At 38.7% G+C, this 17,608-nt stretch overlaps 1 protein-coding gene across 2 annotated transcripts; it reads left to right on the forward strand.

Moving 5' to 3' along the window:
• Nucleotides 1-14,021: 14,021 nt before the first annotated feature.
• LOC121988832 (protein GRAVITROPIC IN THE LIGHT 1-like) lies at nt 14,022-17,439 on the forward strand. Of its 2 annotated transcripts, none has more exons than XM_042542517.1 (2): nt 14,022-14,353; nt 15,803-17,439. In XM_042542517.1, the coding sequence occupies exon 2, from the start codon at nt 15,818-15,820 to the stop codon at nt 17,252-17,254; it is 1,437 nt and encodes a 478-aa protein (XP_042398451.1). In that variant the 5' UTR covers nt 14,022-14,353; nt 15,803-15,817; the 3' UTR covers nt 17,255-17,439. The 2 variants fall into 2 exon arrangements, with proteins under 2 accessions (XP_042398451.1, XP_042398452.1); XM_042542518.1 differs by lacking the exon at nt 14,022-14,353 and adding an exon at nt 14,592-15,707.
• Nucleotides 17,440-17,608: the final 169 nt, after the last annotated feature.

Below are 17,608 nucleotides of genomic sequence, written 5' to 3' on the forward strand. Positions count from 1 at the left end.
ACAAGGATCAAAAACCAACAGGACCTAACTTAACTTGTTTGATCACATCAAAACAACCTTGGGATTCCAACAATCTCCCTTTTTTTTATGTGAGCAACCCAAGTTAAGTTAGAGTAAACAAATAAAGTTAAAGCAAAAATAAGTTTTGCAATAAAACATAAAAAGTAGGATATTTAATTTTAAGCTACCTCCCCATAGACATACTCTTTTCCTTCTACCCCTTTGATCACATAAAAATGAAGTACCAAAAAAAATCTAAGGGTAACTTTCATAAAACTTGAATTTCCTAAAAAAAAAATTCTAAGTAAACTCTGATTTTTAAAAAATATTGATAATAATTTTGATAGTGCTAATAATGCGATAATTTTAGAAACATTTTCTAAGTAAAAAAATGAAAAATTTCCTCATTTAAAGAAAATTTTCAAGAATTATTTTTTTTGTAGAAATTTTGGTACAGTTTAAAAAGAATTTCTAAAAAAAATCTAAGTAATATACATTTTAAAAATGAATTTTAAACAATTTCTAAATTAAAAAAATGTTTTATGAAGTTAAACAGATTTGCAAAAAAAAAATGAATAATTATTCAAAGCATGATCTAATTTCAATTTTAATGCTTTATCAGTTAGTCAATTAAACATTTTATTTCAATATTTGGCTTCCAGGCTATGGCGAGGCACTGACTTTCTTGGTTATTGGATCATCAACCACTTCTAGACAAAGCCGCATAAGGAAATTAAATGTTTAATTTTCTCGCTGAAAGCTCTAAGTCTAAAGTTCAAGTTAGACAAGACTTGGGAACCCAATATAAGTTCCAGCCAACTGGATTGATTAGGTATTTCTTAAGGACATATATCTTTGATATGTTTTTAATTTGTCCTTTGTGATATCTAAAATACCAATTTAGGTTATTGAACTTTCTAAAACTTGTATTATATGAGCATGCATGATTTTTCAAGTTACTTATTTCTTTTTGTAAAATATCATTTTCTAATTTTATTTTGTCAAACTCTTCTAATGGACAAGATTTTGCTAAAATAAATTTTAAATTTTAAATTTCTTTTTCAAGTTTGCAACAATCTTTGGTTAATAATTTTACAAACTTAAACAACTTGTCAGATGGGAGAGATCATACCTCACTTACCTTGTCGACTTCGTTATCCGTAGCTCCCCCTGATTTCTTCCGATGTAGCTCCCCCTTCATCGATTCTCTCGATGCTCATTTCGGACGAGCTTGCTTCATGTTCATCTTCTTGATGACTTGTCATTAATGCAAGTCCAGAGAAAGCCTCGACTTCCGATTCGAACGACGTATCATCCCACGTCGCCTTTAGAGTTTTGTACTTATTTGTTTGGACAAGCTTCTTTCCTTTGTCCTTGTCCTTATTCCTAATATTGGGGCAGTTGTCTTTGGCGTGCCCTTCTTAGTTGCAGTAGTAGCATCTGATCGTTTTTTTCTTTCTACCCTGCTGATGGTTAGTTTTTCTTGATTTAAATAACTTTTTAAAATGTCTTGCCATCATTGTCATTTCTTCATCCTTGAGAGAAGATTCTAAATCTTGTTCATCCATCATTGCCTTAAGGGCAATGTTGTGCGTTGGTTCCTTCTTCGTATCTACACATCTCGACTCATGGATTTCAAAAGTTGAAAACAACTCTTCTAAGGTAACAGTTTCTAGATCCTTAGAGATATAGTAGACATCTACTAATGATGCCCATTTCGTATTTCTAGAGAATGCATTAAGTGCGTACCTTAGCGAATCCCAGTTACTTACCTTTTCTCTGAGATTCAAAAGTCCGGTGATTAGCTCCTTGATCCTCGAGTGAAGGTGGGTTATAGTTTCATTTTCTTTAAATCGAAGGTTGGTGAGCTGATTGCGAAGTAGGTCCCGTCTCGCAAGTTTCGCCTCCGAGGTTCTCTCATGTAGTTCCAGGAATTTCTCCCAGAGCTCCTTTACGGACACGTAAGCTCCAATCCAGTTGACTTCTTATGGCGATAGTACGCTCAGCAGATGAAATTCTGCCCTGTCATTTGCCATGTATTTGGCTTGTTCTTTCTTCGTCCATTGATACTTTTCCTTGCCCTCGGGTGCTTCAAAATCAAATTCCATTATTAATGATAAATCGAAATCGGTTTTGAAAAATACTTCCACTCTCTTTTTTCAGCTCGCGAACTCCCCCTCGAATTTTGGTGGGTAGATGTTTGGTCCAGTCATCGTCTTTGCTTCGATCTGCGGTTAGTCCTCTAGAAGCGTCTTGGCTCTGATACCACTTGTTGACTTTCTTGGTCCAGGCGCCCGGACCTGGAGTTTATCCAGATCACGGTCAAACGCGATCTATGCGAGAAGGGATAACGTTTTATCCCCTCCCAAGCACCTGGAACCCTTTCAGGTGCTCCAACCAAGGTTAAAATATAGCCTTAGTCCAAGAAGCTAAAAAAGAAAAGTAATTCTGATTACAACATTTGTATGCTTTCATTGTTAGTTTAGCTTCTTTTTTTTTTGTGCTTGAATGTTGTAAGAGGCTTCTCCGTCTGAAGGAGATATTAGTGTGACACATACCTTAGATTAATAACCTCCCCGGTTGTAACCAAGTAAAAATCCCTTGCCTCTTCTTTTAGTTTCTGTTTATTTATTTTATGCAAGTGTTACTTTGAAAGTCCGAGAATGGTAGTTTTGTTGTTAACTTTTCAGGGTTATTCAACTCCCCTTCTAGCCGGCCTCCAATGGTCCCAACAAGTACAAAATCTTGATCTAACTAGTTAGGATCTGTAAGGGATAGTTTTAGTTAGTTTCACTTAGCTAAATGTACCAGGTTGAAGAAATATCTTCCTAGACATACATAGACAAAGTTTCCCTAACTTACTATCATCAAAAAACTTCACCAGTATCGTTGATCAAGTTAAACTATTATCCCTATTTTAGACTAGTCCTAATTACCCATCCGGGTAAATTATTATTTTGGAGGTGCCAACCAATTTGGAGTCTCCCCTTGAATTATTGAATCTTTTGGGTTAAGTTTTGGGTTTACGTCGATTAGTTTTATAGTTGTAGTATACTTGGTTATATTTTTTGTTTATATTGTTTTTATTTAAGTTAGGTTTAAATAACTTAGGGTTTTTCTTTTGTTTTGTATTCATTTTTGAAGATTTAACTTTAGAGAGTCTTTTGATTTATTTTTATTTATATAATAAATTTTATCTTTAGGTATATAATAGTGTTGAGTCTTACTTGTGCGGTTAAACATGCTTTCGGAACCCAAGCTTTACTTTGATTTTTATTTTGGTTAACTAAAGATATAAAGGATTTGTTGGTTGAGCTGGGCTTATATCCGAGTCCGGACTTGTTGTACACAGTTCTTTGTGATCCAAGCATCATATCGAGGTACTTGGATCTAGTTGTGAATTTTTATAGTAACTCTTTTAGTTTAATTATTTCATTTTTTTAATCTGGAATTATCCTCCTCAAGTTTTGCAACTTGAGTTGAGATTTAAGCTTGAATTGGTTCAGTCGTGGCACTCAATTTTAATTGTTCATTAAGTTTATTATTTTCTTTTGTTAGTTCGTTTATTTTATTCTCAAATATAGTTAATTTTTTATTCAAGCATAAAATAACTTTAAAGAACTTTTTTCTTAAACCAAAGTATACCTCATTGGAATCTTCAAAAATGAGTACGGACTCATGTCTTAATTCGAGTTCGGACTCATCTTCCGATTCGTTCTTCGATTCTATTTCGTAAGCCATCGGCGCGAGATAGTTGGAGTGCTTCGGTTCTGCGCCGTCTAATTCATCTCCGAACAATTCGTCCCACATCGCTTTGAGGGCCTTCTTCTTTTTTAGATTCGGGCAGTCAGTATTATAGTGCCCCTTCTTGTTGCTTCCAAAGCAGGTCACATTTTTATTGTTAGAGTTGGAGGTGGAGTTGATCTTCTGCAAGTCCTTGCTAGTGAAGTTCTTCTTTCTCCTGGTGAATATTTTTCTTACCAAGTTCGCTAAGTGTTCTTCATCATCAGAGTCTGGATTAGTCTCAACTTCAGGTTCCGGCTTGGATTTAGACTTGTCTTTTGATGACCCTACAATAAGAGCAAGATTTGGTCTTGGATTAGCAGTGTTTGAGATATATTTAAAAATGTAGAAAAATTTAAGAGGTGTTGCACCAATCTCAAATTAAAACTGAACGAAAAAATTATCTAAATAGGTAAAGTTTTACCAATTCAAATATAATGCGAAAAATAAAGAAATTTAAAAATGATCCCCCGGCTTGATTGGTGGTTGCACTAACTCAGAGCAAAACCTGCTCTAATACCACTTGTTGGATCGAGTCGCACGTGAGAGGGGGGTGAGTCACGTGTTTTTTGAAAACTCATCTTTTCAGTTTTAAAAATCAAAGTACAAAAGTAGTGAAAAACTAAAAAGAATGAGAACATAAGAAAACACGAGCGGTTTACTTGGTTCAGAGCATTCAGCGACTCCTACTTCAAGACCCAGGTCCCACAGACTTATCGACGGATAATCCACTAAAGGCCTCTTCTAGTACCTCTGAAAGAGGAAATCGAGTACAAAGAAAGTTGAAAAAGTGCAATACACTACACTACACTTGTCCTTTTGCAGTAATTAATTACAAAAGAAAATTATCAACACTTAAAGATTAAAGTGGGAGCGCTCGTGTCGATGTCGGTCTGCTGGCTACGATCAGAAGTCCTCAGAATAGTCGTCGGCAGCAGCAAATTTACAACAGAGTCATAGCAAGAGCTCGGAACAATCGGAACTTCAAAGGAAGGCGCGGTAGCTCGTAAAGGTGTTGTTCTCCAATGCCTTCTCGAGACAGCCTTATAAAAGGCATGGAAGGTGCCTTTCATAGCCATGGAAGGTGCCTTTCATAGCCATGGAAGGTACTTTCCATAGCCATGGAAGGCACCTCCAATGAGGTAAGATCGATCCTGAACAGCCCGACACTTATCCAGACTTCGGTCAAACTCTATCCTGCGGAAGGCGCCTTCCATAGCCATGGAAAGTGTCTTCTATGAATAGTACGAATGTGCCTTCCATCAAGCTTGAAGGCGTCTTCGGATACTATTCATCTGAAGATAATTTTCTCCTTTTTGACCTACAGAATAATGTTAGTCTAAAATACCTTGTAAAACAAGTATTAGGACAATAATAATGAATAAAGGTGTAGTAATTAGTTTATGTCCTCCCAGGACTAGGAACTAGTCAATGTCTCAGTTTAGGGATCTCAAATGGACCTAAATTGGATCGACACCTACTGTCCCTTCAATCGGGACGCGTCCTCACTTGGTCACTCTCTTCCAGTGACTTACCTTAACTTACCAGTTTATTATACATTTGGTCAGCCCGTCGACCTGCTTGAACTTCATGCCAGCTATCTGATCGGCCCGTTGACCTAAATGGACTTCTTGTCAGATATTCAGTCAGCCCATCGACTTATCTAGACTTCGTACTAGCTATCTGGTCGACCTGTCAACCTAGCTGAATTTTGTACCAGCTATCCGATCGGCCCGTTGACCGAGCTAGATTTCATATTAGCTATCCGGTCGCCCCGTTGACCTAGCTGGATTTTGTACCAGTTATCCGGTCGATCCGTTGACCTAACTAGATTTCCTACACACTTAATCAAGTGGTTAGATCACAATAAAGTCTAACTTAACTTACTTGTTATTCATCAAAACCTGAGTTTGACCATTAGTGTAAACCACACCAATAGATTGTTTTCGCCCCACCGGACGAGCACTCCGGTCGTCTTAGCATTCCTCTACTTAGTGATAAGCATATAATGTTCTTACCGTAGTGCTCTTGGTTGTACAGGCATTCTGCCAGGACTAGCCATTTGTCGATTAGACTTCATGTCCGATTGGCAACAGCAGTAGACCTCTACTCGGCCTACCTTTGGCAAGCCCGTTGGTTCTCTGACATTGACCGCCTTAACTTTGACCTCTACATTGGTTGATATCTCTGCTTTTAACCCACACTTGGTGGGCCCCACTTTATCACCGCATCATCATTGTACGAGGCTTCTTCGCTTCCAAGAGTTTTCTCTAAGAAGGAGTTCTGATAAATGCACTTTATTTGTCTTGGATTAGCAACTTCCCTGGTTGCAAACCAAGTAAATCGGTAGCCTCATTTAATTTTATGCAATTTAGTTTTATTTTTCTAACAAGTGTCTATAATTAAAGTCCAAAGTTCCGAGAATAGTGCATTTGTAATTTCAGGTAATTCACCCCCCCCCCCCCTCTCCCCCTCCTCTTGTCGGTCACACGGGACCAACAATAAAGAGTTTGAAAAAGATATAAATGATATTCAGTGTCTAAAATTAAATGATAAGTTCCAATAACTTTAACTAGAGCCTTGACTTGATTTCTCATAAAGACAAACTTTTTGTAGGATCAAACGAGTGCGATAGAGGGGGGGTGAATATCGCACTCTTAAAAAAACTTTTCTTTTCATATTTTAAAGACAATCAGAATATATAGCGAAAAGTAAAAGACTCAGTTCGGTTACTTGGTTCGAAGCCTAGGTCTACTCCAAGGCTCGCGATCCTTGACCGCACCGATGGACAATCCACTAAAATCCTTCTTTCTGAAATTCTCGGAAAGAAGCAAATCGTACAAATGCAAATAGAAGATAGTAACAGACTACTATTTTCTTTTGAATCAAATACAATGCAAGCTTTAATAATTATACCGACAAGAGTAGAAGATGAAGCTCGGTCGACCGGATGGAGTAGCTTGCTTGAAGATGTGTAAAAGACTTGTAGCACGAGTAGCTTACGCAAAGATGAACTTCGAACCGATCAGATTTCGTTCCCCAGCCTTGAACCTCGAGCTCTCTTTTATAAGAATCGTCGATGTTCAATCAACCAATCCCCAGGTTCGGTCGACTGAACTTGCTCCCTTCCTTCTTTGCTGAGATTCGCTGAGATCTGATCTTCAAGCATTAACTAATCATTAAGGGTTCGGTCGACCAATCCTTCTTTTCGGTCGATCGAACAAGATCCTTCCCTGTTCGTCGAGATTTGTAGAGATTCGCACTTACTCGCTTTAATGTGATGATCGTTCGGTCGACTGATCAGCATACTTTCCTTCTGCTTCTGATCGATCTGAAGTGTGTTGAGTCATTAGGGTTCGGTCGACCGATCACATGGTTTGGTCGACCGATCAAGCTTTGATCAAACTCTATTTTAGTCTGAACTTGTACCTGCTCTGAGTTGGCCTTGTTTGGTCGACCAATTACGCTGAACCTACAAAACAGTGTTAGATAGAGTATTCCTGTAGCACAAAGGTTAGCACAATCATATATAATGCATGAGTAATATTAGACAGTAGAACTGTCTTGATCTCAACATAAAAACCTTCTCGGTTTCTTCAGCTAGATCAGCGGCCTTAAGTTGTTCCCTTCAGGAACACGACCTCACTGTCACTCCTCCAGTTATTTACCTTAACCTGCCTGCCAAACATTGGTCCTCTAGACTTGTTTGGACTTTCTCTGCTCAGTGTCTGATCACCTGACCCACTAAGGTCTTTCCTGCAATACTATATTAGCTAGCAACAATAATAGTAATACAGAATGCTATGGTAAAACTAAATTTAGAATCACCAAGATCCGCTAGTCCGGTTGACCGCGCGCAGTCGACCGGAAACCATCCAATCAACCTTGCTTGAAGTTCACTCTTCCAAGACTTTTCGCTACCTAAGGTTAGGTTATCTCCCCCTACGATTTTCACCATCTAGCTTCACTCACCATAACCTAATGTTACCACCCTTTAGGGTTTTCTCCACTTGGCTTCACTCACCAGAACTCAGTATTCGGCTACCCAGGGATCAGGTCCTCCAGACCTATCGAATCCACCTGGCTTCCACAATATACTGAGATTTCCCTTGCCTAACCTGCAACTAAGACTTCCCTTGTCTAACCACAGTTAGGACTAGTCACTCGGTTGACTTCCCACCCTTGCCTAGCCATGACTAGGACTTCCCATGATCAAGCTCAATTAAACATACTTAAACATATTTGTCGGACATTAAAACTTTAAAGGTCGATTGCACCAATACTTTTCAATTGACTTTATGGTTTGGATCATAAGGAATCCTTGCATTGTATTTGAAACATGAGTAGTTCAATCAGATTCAATCCACCATATATTATAAGGAACTTCTGTCAAATTTGAATCAAAATATTCAGAAATAATATGCTTATCTTTCTTTTAGAACCAAGCATTTCGTTTTTGACAATCCTTCTGAAAGTGTCCAGGCTCGTGACAAAATTGACACTTATCATTCTTTTGGTTTTGGGCAGATGTCACATTTAACTTAAGTTCTCATTATTGTCTTTTGTATTTTTCTTTCTTGGTTTCTTTCTAGCAATAGGATGACTTATTTAATTGAGTGAACTCCTTGTTTCTTAAGCCTTCCTTCCTCTTGAACCAACATAAATTATAATTATATCACATTTCATTTATCCTTTATAATATTATAAATGATTTGGAATGGACCATACTCAAGAGGCAAGGAGTTTATAATACACTGCATATGCTTTCGCTCAATTTCATTCCCATGGAATTCAATCTTGGTGTAGTATTCATCATATGAGTGATATGCCCATTCATGGTACGAGAACCATCAAACTTCATAGTGGTCAACATATCCATTAATGTCCTACAAGTGGCTTATCAACAGACTCAAATTGAAATAGATGTTCTACAAACTTCATAAATTCTTAAGCAACATCAATTTTAGGGATTGTTGACTTAATAATGCCTGCTACAATCATTCGTATAAACTTCAAACTAAGTATGTTTGATCTTTCCCAAACTTTATGGAAAAATACTTGTTCAGTGCTACTAGTATCTGTAAGTGCAACAGTGTAAGAAGTGTCAAATCAAGATCTAAAATATCTAAATGGAACTGGATTTTCACTCTATTCAAAAAAAAAAAATTAAGCCCATTGAACTTCGTAATAGACAAAGCTTGTGAATAAAGAGTAATAGTTGTTGATATTGCAAAATATATAAAATGCTCATACTTCAATGTTTTTATTTATAAATGATAATATAAAATTCAGATAGCATTCATATGAACTTTAAATGCATATTGAAGTTCTACTTTGGATGATACTACAATACACACATATAAGTGATGCTCAAATAAAATTTCATATAATAGGCAATTATATATGCTTTAATTAAACATGTTTGTTGTCGTTGATAAACTAAGCATACCTAATAAAGCATATAATTTAACCATAATTATATTCGTGATCATAAAATAAAATAATCAACTTTTAAATGATTCTTAATTATTTTATAATCGGTGAACTTTAAATTATTTATGATAAGAGTTAAGTATTTCATCATATCATTTCATAGCATCACGTTCTCATGAATAATTTAATATTATTTAATTAATGTCTAAAACTTTTTAATTTGACCATTTTGATGATTAATAAATTATGTATAATATAGACATTAAATTAAATAATAATGACAATAACTATTTAAAGGTTCATATGTGTTTACTTTTAACTTTATAATTTATCAAATATAAAACATGGGTAAACATAATAATCTAAACATAATCAAACTCAAAAGAAGAAAATATTCATAACTCGCATACTAAGTAAATATGTGATTATCATAACCATTATTTTCTAATGATGATCATAATCATTTATTTCTAATAAATGAATATATTAGAAATCATACAAATTAAGATTTAATTAAACACAAATAAGTGTAACATGTTTAATATATTATGTCAATTAGTAAGTTGAGATTCCAATAAAAACATGTGCAATCATAAACTTTTAACGCAGAATCGATTAAGAAAGAAAAATATTCTTTAAAGAAAAATCATAAGGTCTTAACATGATACCACATGTTAGAATAACATATATCTTCATCAACATGAATATGCAAATTAAGTTTTTTATTTTGCATATTCCTTAATGCCCAAGGTTTTAAACAAAATTATTTTCACAATATGATATTTAAAGTAAAACATACATTGGCTTATGGTGACTGATCCTGTCCGAACGTTGAATCGATAGATACTGGGTACGTGGCGCTCTCCGAACCGGTAACGTGGATCTCTGACTGGCCGTATGGAGCTCCGGCGAACCTGCAAAGAAGTCGGGCCGGGAAGGGGTTCCCGGCGACAACCCTCCGACGCTCAAGTCAGGCAAGATGAAACTATGAAGTGGCTTCCAATATTAGAGATCACGTGATTGCGTACCTCCGGCGAAGTCTGGGAGCTCTTATATAGAGCTGCGAAGAGGCTTATGCACACATACCGAGGCGAACACGTGTCCTTTTACCATACCTCAGTATGAGCTTGTCAGAGGAGCTTGCCTGGCACCATACTGCTACAGTCCGAGCACGTCTCTGATGGGACAGCAGAACCTTCCATCGTCGGATTCTGCGTATGGCCTGGTCGTCGAACATGCCTGTTGTCAGAAGATGTTCCCCAATGTCCCCTTGTCCTTGTCCTTGTCCTTGTCTCTTTTCCCCGAGCCGAGCGTCCATCCGCTCGGCAGGCATCGGTCCGACCGGGCGTGGATATCGGTTCGACCGACAAGCTTCCACTCCCTCGCGTGCTCAGCTGAGACTGTTCCTTCACATCATTGTTGCTTTACGCCTTGGCCGAGCGGGCTTCCCGCTCGGCTCGGCGACCCTATTTACTATGAGCGTCGGAAACCCGACTCCCCGTCGGGTTGTCTTTGATTCTGTACTGACCCGTTCGACCAGTCGACCCACCCCTTTTCCGATCGGCCAGGTATCATGCTGACCCTTTTGACTTTTGACCTCCACGTGGCGTTGACTCCCCTCCAGAGGGGGTCCCCCGACCTTACCACCGGATCAGTGACCTTTAAGTATGAAGAAATTGTTGGATCGAGACGCACGTGAGAGTGGAGTAAATCACGTGTTTTTGAAAAAAAAAATCTTTTCGATTTTAAAATAAGTACGCATCGGATAAATACGAAAACAAAAAGCAAGTAAAAAAGACAAGTTCGGTTTTACTTGGTTCAGAGCCTTCAGCGACTCCTACTCCAAGACCTAGGTCTCACTAATAACCTCTTCCAGAACTGTCGAAAGAGGGGATTGAGTACAAAAGAATAGGAACACTTTTCCTTTTGCAATAATTAAGTACATAATTTAAACTTCATTACCCAACATTCTTTGTAGATGGTTGGCTCGAACTCAGTGTTGGACAGCTTCTCAGCTGAGTGTAGCAAAGTCGTAGCAGGGCAGCAGCAGAAATCCGGAGCAGTCAGAACCCCAATCAGATGCATAAAAGCTTGTAGAATTGATGTTGTGCAATCCTTGGTCGAGATGGTCTTTTATAAGGTGTGGAAGGTGCCTTTCATAGCCCTGAAAATACCTTCTATAGGCAAAAATCTATCCCAAAAAATCATGCTCTTTATCGTCAACGAGGTCTGATTTTATCCATTGAAAGGCGCCTTCAAGCTCTCGAAGACGCCTTCCATGAACAGTACTGAAGGCGTCTTCCGTCGCCTAGAAGGCGCCTTCTGTTGCCTGGAAGACGCCTCGAGTACTATTCACCTAACAACTTTTGTGCTTCCTTTGCCCTGCAAAATGTGTTAGTCCAACATAGAAATATTAAACCTGTAAAACAAGATTAGCACAATAATGATATGATTAATTTATAACTTATACTCTGTCCTTCAGACCCGGATCTAGTTAGGGTCTCAATTTAAGTTTTTAAAATGGACCTAAATTGGACTGACACCTAATGTACCTTCAACCGGGATGCATCTTCACTTAGTGACTTTCCTCTAGTGACTTATCTTCACTTACCAAGTGTTGAGTTATTTCCTCGATGCCCAATCTGACCCACCAGGTCTTCCTATTGAATCGCACATCCGGAATTCCTCCCATCGGGAATCGAACATCCTGACCTCCTGTTAGAATCCCATATCTGAAATTCGCCAATCGAGAATCGCACATTCTGACTGGACTTCCTGCTTAGTGTCAGGTCCTCTTGACCGTCAAGTTAGTCAACCCTGCACATTCGGTAACAAGGTTAGATCAACAACACATCTTTAATTCATTTGTCATTCATCAAAACTTAGGTTTAATCATTGGTGTCAAGGCCTATATATATTGGGTAGAGGAAGGACCAATTGGTAACCTTTTATCATCAATGTGTATATTCAATTGTCTCTTAATTCAATTTGTTCATTCTCATATCGCATGAATATGAGAATAGTCTCTTTATTATGACAAAAGATGATAAAGTTCACCCCAAATGTCTCAATGTCGATCCCACAATGATTTGAAAGGACTCAATGTTGATCCCACAATGATTTGAAAGGAGATAAATCACGATGACCAAGTGACCTTTTCAAGTGGGAGGGATTTTATTCCCCAACAAATTATTTTCCCGAGGATTCAACTCATGCTCTCTTTTAGTAATCTACCATCTAAATACAAACTCAGCTATACTTGTAAAAGTAAAAATTATCACTTCATCCACTAATATAAATATAATCATTAATCATAATTATGACTATTTAATCATACTATTTAATCTTAATAAAATTTAGAAATATGAGTCATTAAAATAAATTCTTACATGTTAGCCATTAATAAGAAATAAAAAAGTGTTTTTAACATCATTCACAACGTGGCACTATCGAAGACTTTGCAGTATAGGTTATGGATGACTATGACTCTATGAGTTAGGATTAACATTTCTTGGGTGATTATCCTAATTTCGCCATTAAATATGTTTTCTTCTTCTATCAATTTAAGTTGTCTTTAGATTACGGTGTCACGATAAGATATTCAAGTTATTATTCAATTATTCATTATTCGAATCTTAATTACGACGTATTATAAAAAAATTTCCTTCAAATAAGGAACATAATTAAAAAAATGGACCCAATTCAGAAATAATCAATACTAACTAAAATTATTATTATTTTTTTCTTTTATCAACTTAAATTGCATTAACGATGAAATTAGTACACATTGTGATAAAAAGGTGAATACGTTCGTCCCCAGCCAACCCATCCCAAGGTCAACACGGAGGAAGTAAATCACAAACGACTACTAAACCTTATTATATCAACACCTCATGCGTTAATCATTAGACTCATCTGAAAAGACATAAAATTAGTACACATGAACTACTACAAATGTGTAAATCATGTGTCATAAAAGTACTGATAATATTTAAGATTTAAGTAGACGTGTCTACTAAAATTCTTTTTAATGTCACACTAAAATGCAGTTTCAAATTAATAATGACTCACGCATATAATGATATCATTCATAATTTTGTTTCCGTATCAAGTCCAATATGATATAGAATGTTTCGCAATTAAAATTTAAAAAAAAACTAAAATATTTATGCTAAAGCAACGATGATCTCACGTCTAACGAATTTAAGCTAAAGTAAGGATAAAATGTTTTTAACGAGGCAAATGTTGGTATGTGATAATGGCCATTTAGTAAAAATTGTGTTAGTGGAGCTTGACCAACATAAACTCAAATGGTAAATCCTAGCATCATGCTTGATATGATCCGACAAAAATGAGACAGCTCAATTAAATTTGAGTCAGCTCCAGCTTATATTGTGTTAAGTCTAGGGCAGGATCTATTGGCATGTGGACCTAAAGAAACTAAAATTTCTACATTTCGGATCCAATGCGAGACCCGACAACCCGCCGTTTTTCTATCAAATTCCAGTTTGATTTACGAAAAAGCCTGCATTCACGTGCACCTTTACTTTATTAAATGACTAAAACACCCTTATGCGTTCTAAATTTGACGTGCAGTTATTATGTACCATATTCGTAATTAAGCCTACACAATTGGGGTAGTATTTCTGAGGCAAAGTCACGCGTCGAAACCTATAAACAGGGCTAATAAACCAATGGGTCATTCTCCCACATTAATCGCCTGAAGCACAAATCTAGATGCAAAAATCGAAGCATCCGACGGTTCACGAGCGAAGGTGATTTCAACGAATCCTTCTAGAACCGGGTCGTTCATTCCCCTGTTTCCTTTCAACGCCGCGATCCCAAAGCCTCCCCCTGCTCTGATCTGCCTCGCTTGCTCTCTAGCTTCGCCTTCGCCATTTCATCCCCTTCATCCATCGGATCTCGAAGAAACTTATGGAGCCAGAGATTATCAATGGTGAAATCATAGATATTGGCGCCCTTTGACGAGCTCCGCAGTTGATCGGTACTCGTATGGTCGCTTCTGGTTCAAGAACTGGATTTGAAGCATAGCGGCCAAATCGCAAGCCTTGGAGCAAGGTAGATAGAAGATTGGGAGGAGTTGCGCCAGTGGAACTGCTGCAATCTGCAGACGAAGGTAAACTCTTCTAGTGACTAGCAAGATCTTGAACATAAACGTTCCATTAGGTATTTATTATTTCCTCGACCTGTTCTTCTTTCCTGAGTGAGAAATGATTACGAGAGAGAAATAGTGTGCATCCGAAACTGATATTGCTCCAATTTTTCTTAGTTTTTAGGGGAAATTGTCGTTTTTAATGTTAACCTAGCTTTTAAGGGGATTCCATTGTCCTTTTTTTTTTTTTTTTATCAAAGTTACCCCTTTCTTTTCTCGTGAGTTCTGATAGAGTATTCATGCTTATTTTTGTAATGATTGTTGTCAGATCCTACCATATTGAATTCTCTCATACTCAGGAATCATAAATTTTTCTTCCTAGTCTTCTGCATTTGTAATGATTGATCATCATTGTTTCAGGAAGTTATGATAAAACTTAGGCTTTATGAAAGATCAAACACTTGATTTTTAGACTTCTGATTCCCTGCTTGATTACTCTAGTGTTGATCAGATTTAATGTTGTTGCAGATATTTGAAATTTACCGCAATTGATGCCATGTTATTATAGAAGGAAATTAAATGTCCACAAATGCTGCAGATAAATGTAGACAATTACAGCTGATTTACCAGTAAAAAACACTCTGTTGACCAATAATTATTCAAAAAACTCATTAGATTAGAAATATGAGGAATAGCTATATTTACTGAGAAACATGAAAAAATCGTTTTGGTTCATGTTTTTGATGATCTCTGACTGTCATTTGTATTCTGAGTAGTATCAGTAAATCAGCTATTGTTCTAGTTGCTTATTTATGTGCATTCATCTTGTTTTGTTTATGTATTCACACACTTGGCAGATAAAAAAAAAGAAGTCAATTTAAGTCGATTCTATGAACTTTGAGAAAGGTTTATGTTGCATCTAACAGTTGTTAGGTGGTGGAACTCATGCCAACAAATCATTATTAACCTAGAAAGATTCATCCATTATTGAACTCTCAATACCAATTCGTTTTCTTTTCCTCAACCTCTACACGGCGACTGTTCAACTCCAGAATGACTAGATTGCACATCAGCAGATGCTTATTCATACAATTTTCTCAAAGTTGATTGGGACGTCAACTTTAGGAATGAGAGAGTTTTTTTAGGCATGTCCTTGAAATCTTCCATCTCCATTCATGGATATTATAACTATCAGATGAAGAGGAGCTTTCATGTGCGTGTACAAAGCATAGTGAATACGTTCTTCTTTAACCTTCGTGTTTCCACATTGCATCTTTAACACACGGCTTCTCCAATCAATTCTTATTAAGCTTGGATGGTCCATGCTTTGTGTTTTCAATCAATGGCAAGAATCTGATGTCTTAGAGATTGGCCAAAAGTAAACTTGTTTAGTCTTTTCATTTCTTAATTGAAAGATGTTACTGATCTCCTGCTTTATTTTCCTGTTCTATCTTTCTGTTGCTGCTTCACCAGAGTTTTGAGGACGATATGGAGCCGGCGAAGGCGGCTCCGCTGCCTAATTTTGGTGCAGTTGCTCGGACCGTCACCAAGATCCTCCGCCTGCGCCGCTCTGCCGCCAGCTCTGCTGAAGGTGCCACCGTTGCTGCCGCCGGCAGTTTAGACGCAATTGGCAAACTCAAGCTCTGTAGAGACTTCGGTGATTACTCCGGCATCCTCTTTGAATCATCCGGCGACGACGTCCTGAAACCTGAAAACGAGAAGAAGCAACAGAAGAAGGATTCTTCGAGAGACCAGGAGGCCTTGGAGTCGTTCGTTGCCAACCTCTTCGCGAGCATCTCCGCCTTCAAGGCCGCCTACGCCCAGCTGCAAGTGGCGCAGTCTTCGTATGACCTGGACTTAATACAGTCGACGGACGCCACCATCGTCGCTGAACTCCGGCGGATGTCTGAGCTCAAGCGGTCCTACTTCAGGAATCAATCCGACGGCTTCACGAATTCAGTCCTGCAACCAGCTCTCGCCGCACAGCTCCAGGAGTTTCGCAACCTCACCAAGACCTACAAAGTCACCACGCGGAAGCTGGAGGACGAAATCGAGCTCAAAGAATCCGAGATCGACGCTCTCCGAGCCGAACTTCTCGAATTCGAAAGAAAGGGGCGTGTTTTTGAGGCCAAGCTCCACCCCAATCGCTCCCTCGCTGCTCTCGACGCCCTCCACCTCTCTGGCGTCAATCCCACTCACTTCCTCACCGTTCTGCGCTACACCTTCAAAGCGATTCGATCCTTCGTCCAGTTGATGGAAAAGGAAATGGAGTCTGCCGGTTGGAATCTCGATGCCGCCGCAGGCTCGATCCAAGCGGATGTCCTTAACCGGGGAAAGCCCGGTCACAGGACCTTCGCTTTCGAGTCCTACGTCTGCCGGAGGATGTTCTCCGATTTCTCCCAACAAAATTTTGGCCTTTCGGTTTTGGGGGAATGCTCGACGTGGGATCGAAGGAAGTTCTTCAACGAATTCACCCAGGTAAAGTCTCTCTTAATGAACCATATCCTCGACGGCCCGCGGCCATCGCCTCTGGCGCAGTTCTGCAGGGCGAAGTACTTGTCACTTGTGCGACCGAAAATGGAATCGGCCTTCTTCGGCGACCAGAAAAAGAGAGCGGCGGTGAGCTCCGGCAAGGACTCACCGGACTCGGAGTTCATCGCTGGGTTCGCCGAGATGGCGCGCCGAATGTGGCTCCTACACTGCCTCTTCTTCTCGTTCGAGGCCGAGATCGAGCGGTCGATCTTCCAAATCAGGAGAGGCAGCCGATTCTCGGAGGTGTACATGGAGAGCGTGACAGCGGCGGAGGACAAGGATTGTGCCGGCGAGGCCGCGGTCGGGTTCACTGTGGTTCCCGGCTTCAGGGTCGACCGAACGCTGATCCAGTGCAAGGTCTACTTGATCTCAGAGCCGCATCGACGGTCATAATCAGGTAATCGGACGGATGCGTAAGCGGTACGTTGGTATTGTAATTAATGTTTTTGGTAGACCATCCCCAGATGGGTAAATGGTGAGATTTGCCTCGATGACCGTATACAAAGTGCCATGGCAATGTTTTAGTTTTTCTTGTACCATGGAGTAATCATTAAGCATGCGCACACGATTGTTAATGACGGGATTAGAGTTTAATTAATGACCCCCTTTTTTTTTTTTTGCCATAGAACTGCATAGGAATGGGGTGAATAAATATTGGAATACGATATCTAATTTCATGCACTGGAACTAATTCATTTCATTGTCCAATTTAATTTGCATTGTCTTCTTCCTTCATTCTCCTTTCCC

Source organism: Zingiber officinale, chromosome 6B (assembly GCF_018446385.1).
Source record: "Zingiber officinale cultivar Zhangliang chromosome 6B, Zo_v1.1, whole genome shotgun sequence".
Classification (NCBI taxonomy): Eukaryota; Viridiplantae; Streptophyta; class Magnoliopsida; order Zingiberales; family Zingiberaceae; genus Zingiber; species Zingiber officinale.